General features: G+C 32.7%; 1 protein-coding gene across 1 annotated transcript; it reads right to left on the bottom strand.

Moving 5' to 3' along the window:
* Positions 1-542: 542 nt before the first annotated feature.
* On the bottom strand, positions 543-3,188 carry LOC132031138 (receptor-like protein kinase 7). Its single transcript, XM_059421004.1, has 2 exons — positions 1,064-3,188; positions 543-969 (listed from the first exon to the last, which is right to left on the bottom strand). The coding sequence occupies exons 1-2, from the start codon at positions 3,045-3,047 to the stop codon at positions 656-658; spliced, it is 2,298 nt and encodes a 765-aa protein (XP_059276987.1). The 5' UTR covers positions 3,048-3,188; the 3' UTR covers positions 543-655.
* Between the last annotated feature and the right edge of the window lie 7,925 nt (positions 3,189-11,113).

The raw sequence follows: 11,113 nt of genomic DNA, 5'->3' as shown, positions 1-11,113 counted from the left end.
TTCATTTTAATTTGGGATCTAATATATTTAAATGTATTGAAATCGCTATTTGGACAATGTCAAAATTGTTTTTGAAAACAAATGTCCACGTCAAAAAAATAACTTCCTTCAGACTTTTCTTTAAAACTCATCACAACCTTCAATCATTTCGAGTAACAAAGTGTGTAAATTTGAGGATCTAAATATATTTAACTGAGCATAGAGTATGTATGATTTAAAAAGCTTGCCTCGCTATTTGGACACGGTTATGCGTGTATCATATTGTTTTTGGCAAATGTCCACGTCAAGAACATTACTTCCTTGAGACTTTTCTTTAAAACGCACGTCTTTAAATGATTATGAAAGAGATTTAGAATGTGAACACGTTTTCGAGTAAGGGCCAACAAGTGTGTAATATTCTGCATAGACCATAATCTATAATCTCATAATAATCTATCCGTTTTTATGAGTTGATTAGACTGTTGGAAAGAGAGAGAAAAAACGAAAAGAGAGAGAATAGTTGAATATATTTATTGGCAAAGTTATTAATTATGTAAACAATAAGGACCTACTCAGTTCACAGGACAGCTAAGAATTTGGACATTTATTTCCCAGTACAAATAAAGATTGGAAAAGCAGTGATAATCTTGGATTCACAGCCAATTGCTAGGAAGAACTAACAAGTAACGCTGAGTAATAGAATTTGCAAAACTTCCTTCATGGAAGGCCTAGCAGAAGGCAGAGAGCTAGTGCATATAAGTCCCAACTTGAACATGGAACTCATTTCTTTCAAGAAACATGCTTCCTTGATTTCTTCATCAATAGCATCAATGATTGGATTGCCTTCTTCATGGTGTTTCCATGCCCATTGTGCAAGGTTTATATGCTCGTCTCTATTAATTGGTTCTCTCCCGGTAACCAGCTCCAATAACACCACACCAAAACTGTACACATCACTCTTGACGCTCAGTTTCGATGTGTATGCATATTCTGAATTTACAAGAATAACAAGGTGTTAGGAAAAAAACAATAAGAAACACAATTCATAGGTACACTGGTGTTTTGTTTTTTTTTTCCAATATACCTGGAGCAAGGTAACCAAACGTGCCAGCGATAGCAGAAGCAGTCTCCATCTGTCCCCACTTAGCTGAAACCTTAGCCAGTCCAAAATCTGCAATTTTGGCATTCAGTTCATGGTCTAAAAGGATATTACTGCACTTAATGTCACGGTGAATGATCGGTGGGGAGCACTCGTGATGCATGTAGCATAGACCTCGGGCAGCTCCAACTGCAATTTGCAGTCTAGTACGCCATTCCAAGACACAATGTGCTGAAGCAGTAATAGCTTTTTCACTTCTTCTCTTGTTATGCAGCCACTTGTCTAAGCTTTGATTTTCCATGTACTCGTAAACCAAAACCTTTGAGTTTCCACTAGAAATGCAGCATAACAACTTCACAATATTGGAATGTCGAATGCTACCCAGTACTTCTACTTCTGCAAGGAACTGTTTCTCAAGCCTGTGGTCTAAATTTCTCTTGTTCCATATTCTCTTAACTGCCAGAAAGTTCCCATTAGGATTAACACCAACTCTATAGACCTTCCCTGATCCTCCACTTCCAATCAAGTTTTCTTCTGTCATATTCACCAGAATTTCGGATTCTGTGAATTCTAATCGTTGGAAAGAAATGAACATCCACTCAGGATCTTGGTTCTCATGCCTTTTCTTCCTCCACATGAATTGGTCTATGGAGGATTTCCAGTTCTTTTTAACTGTGTAATATAACAATGTTACAATGACTAAAAGTGCAACAGGGACCACAATGGCAGGAATAACTCTTCTTTTTCCACTACAACGTCGAACTTGATTGTAATAATTGGTATATTCGGTACAGAGATTGAGATTATTTCTAAAGAAGTAATCTTTATTGTCATATTCTTGTGGAATATATCCAGAAAGCTGATTCGACGAAAGATCCAGTGTTGTTAATCTCAAATTTCCAGCTATCCTAGGTAAACTCCCAGAAAATTTATTATCATGCAGATACAGAGTATTTAGCTTTTTGAAAAGAAACAAGTAGCTTGGAATTGAACCATTTAGGTAATTATATGAGAGATCAATGACTTCGAGACCTGAAAGACTAGAAAACGTTTCCTGAGTTTTCCCCATCAATTGTACATTTGCAGCCAACATCGGTAACCTACCAGAAAATTGGTTACCCTCCAAACGAAGAGAGGTTAAATTCTTCCAATGAAACAAGTAGCTTGGGATCGACCCCTTTAAGTAATTGCTTGAGAGATCCAAGGTTTGGAGATCTGAAAGAGCGGAAAATGTATCCGGAATCTCCCCCATCAAATTTGACCGTACAATGATGAGGTGTTTCAACTTCTTCAGTCTTCCTAATTCCTCTGGAATTGTTGCTTGCTTTAACCTCTCAATATAGGATATATCCAAAGTCTCAAGCTTTGTTAAATTTCCAATTTCTCGGGGGATCGAATTGTTGAAAAGATTAAACCTAAGAGAAAGATATTGCAATTCAGAAAGCTGACCAATGGCTCCTGGGATCTCATTGAAGCTGTTTTCAGAAATATCTAAATGGATAAGCCCCGACAAGCGATGAAGGTCGCTAGGCAATGGTCCATCGAATTGATTCGAAGAAAGATCAAGATATTCCAGCTTTGAGCAATTGTACAAATAGGTAGGAAATTCTCCTCTGATGTTGTTGTCCTTCAGGATTATCAATTGTAGGCTTTTCAGTCTACATATAATTGGTGGAATTCTAGTAAGTGGAATTCTAGTAAGTGGCTCCCCTACAATGCGGATGCCTGTGACAGAACCATTTATGCAGCTTACAGCATCCCAATTGCAGTATGAGGAATTGGAATTCCATGATTGAAATCCCCATAGTTGCTTCAGCTCCAACATAATTCTCATCTCATTTTCGTACACGTCGCTCTGTAAACCAGCCTGGAAATGCAGAAAGGCAAGTAAGCAAACAATGGAAAGGCAAACTTGTTTCCTGGGAATTGAAAATATAGATTTTACTACACGAATATTGTTAATTTTCATGGCTCCTTTTGTTTGATTATCCCTTTTTCTGGAGTATATTACTATAGTACTAGCTCTCCCATTCTGTATAGTCTCTTTTTTTTTTTTTTTCAAGTGTTTTGATTGGATAGTGCCATCAGAAATATTGGATTATTAGCTTTGAAGAAGCCGCGTATCATACAACACAAGTCAGTCAACATGGACGAAAATTGTAGCTGGATATGATAGGGAAATGCTGCCAACGTTTGACTTGTTGACTTTAAAAAGATTTTTTTTAAAAAAAAAAAAAAAACATTGACTTGACTGACCTCAGTGGTCAAGAAAAAAAACGTAATACCAAATAGATTTTGGGTCTAATTCAATTTCAAAAGCTAGTTCATGAGATGAGGATTGTCTAAGACCATATAAGGAGACTAATTATCCCTCATCCTACCATTGATGTGGGACTCAACAAATACAACTTTCACAGAATACTAGACTAATTTTTAGCTGGCTCTAGCCTCTACGCTGCATTTTTTGTGCAAAACTGTGGAGAGAATAATCTCCCCATAAACAAGACTTTCTAAACGACTACATTGCGGATACTATTGTTTTCTAGTTGTGGGAAGGATGTCTTTAATTTATAAATGTACAAAACTTTTCCTCCAAGATAAGGATTAGCCAAATATGAAAGAGAATTATATTTTCTCTTCAGGAAAAGTAAAACAATTATGGTTATAATTTGACTTTCCTTCAAGAGAAAAGTAAAACTCAAACATGGTAAGAAAATAAGGACAAAACCCTAACAAAATGCTTGTGCACACAAGTATTAACCAACAGAAGGTACAAAAAAAGATGACGGTGTCTTGGGAGATAGATACGACTTGCGAGGATAAATGGAGATTAATGAGTTTTTTTGAAGATATCAAGTTTGTATATATCCCTTGCACATGGAATGTGTTAGCTCATAATCTAGCCAAGTTTTCTATTTTTCTTTGACATAAAGTTTCGTGGGATTCTTCTTTCCCAAGTTGGGTTGTAACTGATGCAATGGAATCTTACACACATTTGAGACATATTATGAAGTAATATAATGAAGTTACGGAAAGAGAAAAACAAAACACAGAAGGTGCAACCTTTTATTCTTAGCTTCAGTAGGATTAGAAATTGCTAATAAATCAGATGTGCAAATATAATAGAAGATAACATGGCACAAGAATACAAGATACTTTTAAGGTTTTTTGGCACAACCCTTAATTAAGAAAGAAATTTACTAACCTTAATCATAAAATTAATTATCTAGACCAACTCTTCATCTATTTTTAAACGTGTCACTTAATTAACCCTTCACTAATTAGAACTATAAGGGCAGATACAAAAAAGACTACTAAGTGATTCTTGTTTCACAAACTGTCAAAAACAAAAATATTGGCTCGTCAAAACGACTAATTGTTGCGACGGGAGGAATGCTATATTTAAGATGTTAGCGCGGAAATGATAAAAACACAGTAATTAACGTGGTTGGAATCGATGTGATCCTAGTCCACGGAGAACGGCCGGCACTTTTATTAATATCAAGGGAGAAAGTAAGTAACAAGATTGAACACTCTTAGGTTCTATGTTCTGTCCTACTTAATAAATCCTAGCTAGAATGTGTTTATACTACTAGGTCTAATCCTTTCCTAGAAAGGATCTAAATCCCAATAACACTCGAAAACGAACAAATAAAAAGTTTCCTTTTATTTCTTTCTGCTTTTGAGTAGGAATTGGCTTGGATATCTTCTCAACTTCACAATCTCCACCTTGAGATGAATTTCGAGCTTCCATATGAACGTCATTCAGTCCAATGTCTCTAAGCCTACGTGAGCTAACTCCGTGTAAGAAACAAGAGACACTAACCAAAACCTCGTACATACTAGTAGCTCTACCTTGCCCTGCCATTCTCCATCCTGACGCATCAGTTGATGCGAACTCCTGCCAAATTCATACAATAACTGAACTTGACAAGAGGAACCACCTTGGTCAACATATCTGCTGCATTCTTGGTCAATATATCTGCTGCATTGTCCTTTGTGTCAACCTTCAAGACCTTAATTGTACCTTGTCTAACAACATGACGAATAAAATGGAATCTGATATCAATGTGTTTGGTGTGATCATGAAATCTCTGATTTTTTATCAAGTGAATAACACTCTAGCTATCACATTTTAGAGTTGGTTCAAGTTGAACCCTACTCAATTCTGACACCAAACCTTTCAACCATATAGCCTCCTTTACTGCTTATATTCTTCGCCATATATTGAACACATTCCGGACAAAGCAACTATAGACTGGAGAGTTGCCTTCCAACTTATGGCACTACATGTAAGAATAGAGATATAGCCCGTAGTTGATCTCCTTCTATCAAGGTCACCTACAAAATGAGAATCCACATAACCAAGGACTGAGAAGCCTTCATTTCTCATCTACAAAAATTTAGACCAACATCTGAAAAGCCTTTAAGATATCTCAATATCCACTTAATTGCTTCTCAATGCGTCTTAGCCGGATTAGACATGAATCGACTTACTACACTCATTGCTTGAGCAATATCAGGCCGAGTGCAAACCATAGCATACATAATGCTACCAACTGCACTAGAATAAGGAACTTTTGATATGTACTTCACCTCTTCCTTTGATTGCGGTGCCATCAAAGAAGAAAGTCTAAAATATTGTGCTAACAGTAAAGTAACGGGTTTACATTTATCCATGTCAAACCTCTGAAGTACCTTCTCAATGTACTTCTTTTGTGAAAGATGTACCTCACCGTTCTTCCTGTGAATCTCCATTCCAAGGATTTTCTTAGCTTCACCTTAATCTTTCACGTCAAACTCTTTACTTAGCAGTTTCTTCAAATCATTTATCTCTGTCATACTATTAGCAGCAATAAGCATATCATCAACATATAACAGTAAATAAATATTTGAATTACCAAATACCATCATGTGATACATGAAGCTATCAAATGCACTTCCCAAGAAACCTTTAGTAATCATGAATGCAACAAATCTCTTGTACCACTGTCGTGGTACAAGAGATGCCTAAATTTCAACCATTTATAACTGAACTCATCTATTTTTACATGACGTTCAATCATATATGGATGAATTTCAGTCATTTTTGCATGATCTTCAATCATTTACGTTATTTCTGATCTTTTAGTTAAATAGCATCCTTTTTAGTCCCTTAATTATTCATAAATTTTAACTGTGATTCATCTGGAATATAACTTAACACATATAACAGTCAATAAGTTCAAATGTATGCTTTTTAGTCCCTTTGTATAAAAAATATGTTATATTTGAACTATTTTAGATGTATGGTATCCTCAAATATAAAGTAATATATAAACTTAATATAATATGTACTCTACGTTATTAAATGATGAGATGATAATAATCATACTAATTTGTAAATATTTACTAATAAAATAAAAAATATATATCTCAAATAATTAAAATTAAATATATTTGGCCTTATCATATATGAAATAGAGGTCGACGGGGCATGGGTCAAACACAGTAAGATTAATCAAAATCGCTTTTAAGTTTTAGGACCACACCATGCACCCATGCGCCACTTTCAAGGCTCGGGACACTTGCTTGGAACATTCTAATAAATAGCACTAAAATATTGATTTTTATTTTTTTATTTTATGCAACAACAACTCTACACGTCATTATGGCCAGTAAGATCCTATCTGGATAACAAAAGAAAAAGGGTTATTGCTTGTAAGATCAAAGTACATTATTGAGAGGGGCATTTCAAAAGAAAAAAAATGAATGAATTAAATGGGAGCAAAGTGGCCCATTGGTATGACCCAAAACCATTGACAAAACCATTTGAGGTGCCAATATTTTGGAAAATATATTTTAAGAGAAAAAAGTTTCTTAGAAATTTTAAAAATGATATTTTTAATAAAAATAAAAAAATAAGTTTGATAAGTGGCATTTCAAACTTTTATCTTCTCTCCATCCCCAACAGCATGTCACCCCCTAACCACCTCACATCCACTACCCCCAACTCCCAACCTCACCCCCACTCATATGGTATCTATTTAAATTAAATATAAATATTTTTGGAACAATAACTCTTTTATTTACTAATCACGAAAAAATATGTAAGAAAATCACATGTTATTTTTCAAAAAAAAAAAAAATAGTTTTTCATTTTTGTACCATGAAATAATAACAAACTTTCCTCCTTATTTTACGTCGTATTTAAGAATTATATCTCATTAACGGACTTTCCCACATATTTCATTACTCTGAGAAAATGGACGGGGTTAACCATTTAAAATTGGAATAGAAGAAAATAATCTTATAAAAATTCATTTGGGAAAAAGGTGTAGATATACCCCTCAATCTTACGATTTCGAGCAAATATGTCCCTTGTTTAAAAAGTGGTTACCAAGCTTTATTTATAATCACCAAGTAGCAGTTACAAAGCATTGGAGGAGCCAATTAGCACCTCCTATCTCAGTTAACACCTAACAATTGAAAAAAAAAAAAAAACATATATCTAACTAGTCTTCAACTTTCTTACTTAGCTTGTTCACCCACGTCCATTCCAAGTTTCATTTCTGAATCACATATGGCTCATACACCTAATTGAGGAAGTCCCGCCATATTGTCCTTGTGAAAGGGCATTCAGAAAACAAACGCTTTGCAGTTTCATCTTCAATATGACAAAAAGAACAACTTCCACCATTAATGATATCCCAGCTCAGCAGCTTGTCCTTGATTCTAAGTTTGCCATGTAGAGCTAGCCAAAGTATAAACACTTGCTTAGGCTTAGCAGCACGATGACAAATAAGATTCTTCCAATTGACATCCTCTAAATCCAACTTAGAAAGATTAGTTTACATCTCTTGTATTTTATTTTCAAATACTTATGTGTAAACATTATTAAAAAAACTGTAAAAAATATAACATAAAAAATAAATTTATAAAAGACCACAAAATCAATTTGTTTGTGGTTTCTCACCTGGACTCCATCACTACCTTGATTGATACTACAAAAGTAATTGACTCACCTTCCGGAACCATATAACGTTGAGGTTGCTTAATTGAGGATTTTTCTGTTATTGCTAATGGACATTAATTCATGTAATTCCTTAACGATTGAATTTTAAGTTTGATTTAAAACAATAACAATGAAAGGGACATCCATAAAGAGATAATTACGTCATAAAAACTACGTACAAAACTCATTAACAAATTTGACCTACTCGTGTTATTTTTATTTTTATTCTTCTTTTAGAAGCTAAAATATTTTATGAAAAGAGAGTTAAATTTACCCACAAAGAAAATGTATAAAGACTGCTTTGACACACTTTCTTTAAAATTTCTTTTGAATAAAGTAACGATCAATTTTAAATGGCTAGAGCTTGAAATTAGCCTATTACTCTAACTATCGATAGATGATACTGAATCGTCACGTATTCATTTAGCCTAACTGTTGTATTACTATGATTTATGACTGACTTGCCTACTCTAAGACGATAGATAATAGCAACAAAAAACACTTTATATTGTCAAAAAGTTTAATAAATTCAAATTAGTTAAAATATCTATTTTCATGTCCCTTTGTGTCACAACTCACAAATAAAACTCGAATCATATTTTATCTAAAACCATTGTTCATATTATTGGATTACATAAATGTTAAAGCTAGTTAATGATTGAAGCTAGCTAAGTTGGTGTGAATGAGAAATGGAGGAAAAAGATAATGGAAGGAAAGTGAAGTTTAAAGAAAGTTCTTTGAAAAGGAGTTTTATACCACATTGGTGGTAGAAAGGGAAAGTTATGTGCTTATATTAGAAAGCACGTCTTCTAGCTCTTAAAGGGTTGAGAAGAGGGACTCCCCTCACGCCGTCGTCATCCCTCGGCTAGGCTTCGGCTTTGGATTTATGATCTGATTGATTAATAATCTTTTTGGACCAAATTTATTTAACTTCAATCTTCATTTTCTGAAATTATTTTATATTTCCGCGGGAAAATATTAATTGGTAATTAATTAAATTTAAATCCCAACGTTCTTATTTTTTCGGAAAAGGCAAGGCCTTTCCGAACAGCCACCAAACCTGTTCTGAACAGGTATGTTTCGCGGCTATATAAACTGAGGCAATGCCTCATTTTTCGACCACTGAAAAAAAATTCTGCATTGCAAATTCTGCATTCTTTTCCCTAAAATAAAACTCTAGAGTCTGTGTGTGGTTCGTTGCCTAATTTGAGTTCGTCGAAGTCGTAGGCGTTTGAGGTACCGCTACTCCTACGACAGGTATATCCGTTTTATCCTGGGAGGAAGTAATCCATAACCTCGGGTACAGTGAAGGGATTAAATTCTTTAAGGACACACAGTGAATTCTGTGGTCTCGGATATTTTCTTACTTTCTGCATTATTTTTTTTTCTTTTTTCTTTTTCCAGTTTCTAGTTTTTTTGCGTTTTTTCCAGTTTTTGGTTTTTTCGTTTCCAGTTTTTGGTTTCTATTTTCTGATTTTGAACACAGGTTTGATAACAATAAATACACTTAACTATCTTTGTTTTTATTAATATATTTATATTTATACTAGAAAAACATATATATATATAGACACACACACTAAGTTCAAGTTAGTAAAAATGTCCCTTTTCACGACCGTTGTATCACAACATAAATAAGATTTGGATCATACACTTTAATATACATTAGTTCGAATTATATCTCTAATTGATATATATATATATATATATATATAAACTATATAAAGCATGGGTTTAGACCCATGTTTCATCGTCCGTTGTCCCTTTATAAAAAAAAAAAAAAGGAAGAAAAAAAAGTGGAACCGACCACATCCAAACTCACGGAAAAAAAAAGTGGACCCCATATTAACGAATCAAGCAATATTAAAAAAAAAAAATGTGAATCCTATATTAATAAAACAAACAATGTTAAAAAACAAATGCTTAGAAAATCAAACAATTAAATCAATAATAATGGACTCTTTAGAATAAGGAAAAATTAATTTCTACTTTGTTTCATTTTAAACATGTAAAATTAATTTAATAATTTGAATTAGAATTATCTAAATCAAAATTTGATAAAAAATAATAAGTATTTTACACCGTTAAATTAATCGAATTAAAATTGAAAGTATCAATCGATATTCAAAATATTGCTATTGTTTTACTGAAAGAGAGGAAAATAATTTCTTTTTAAACAAGTCTTCTTTTAAAAAGGTATTAATAAATTTTCGTAGCAAACACGAATAAAATAAAGTTTTAGATACGAAGACACAAACTACAATGTTAAATTAATCGTATTTTGAACATATATATATATATATATATTATCATTATAACACACAACTACATATACATAGATACACTATAATGAAGTGTTGGGCCCGTGCGCGCCCGTGCCCAACACTTTAAATTACAAAGCGTGATCTACGTGTATGTAATTGTCTTTTATATATGATATATATATATATATACTATATATTATGTTCAAAACACGATTAATATAACATTGTAATTTGTGCTCCGTATCTAAAATTTTATTATATTAATGTTTGCTACGAATACAAAATCGGCAAATTTATTAATATTTTTTAAAAGAGAAGACTTGTTTAAAAGGAAACTATTTTCCTCTCTTTGAAATAAAACAATAGCAATATTTAAGTATCATTGATATTTTCAATTTTAATTCGATTAATTTAAAGGTGTAAAATACTTATTATTTTTTATCAAATTTTGATTTGGATAATTCTAATTCAAATTATTAAATTAATTTTACATGTTTAAAACGAAACAAAATAGAAATTGATTTTCTATTTAAATGATGAAATACTATTTTTTAATTTTTGATAAATATTCTCAGTTTGAAATTTCATTTTACTGTCATGTTGTCTTTTGTACGGTTTTTTAAGAAAACGTCGATTAGAATTATAATTTGACTAATTTACTTTATTCATTATTTGATGTCTATTTGATTTTTTTTAACGACATTAATCTCTTTTCACATTATTATATCTTATTTTAAAATATAAATATTTTAAGTATATTTATTTTAGTGAACATAA

This window comes from Lycium ferocissimum, chromosome 9 (genome assembly GCF_029784015.1).
Source record: "Lycium ferocissimum isolate CSIRO_LF1 chromosome 9, AGI_CSIRO_Lferr_CH_V1, whole genome shotgun sequence".
Taxonomy (NCBI): domain Eukaryota; kingdom Viridiplantae; phylum Streptophyta; class Magnoliopsida; order Solanales; family Solanaceae; genus Lycium; species Lycium ferocissimum.
This window is presented reverse-complemented; position numbering and strand designations above follow the sequence as displayed.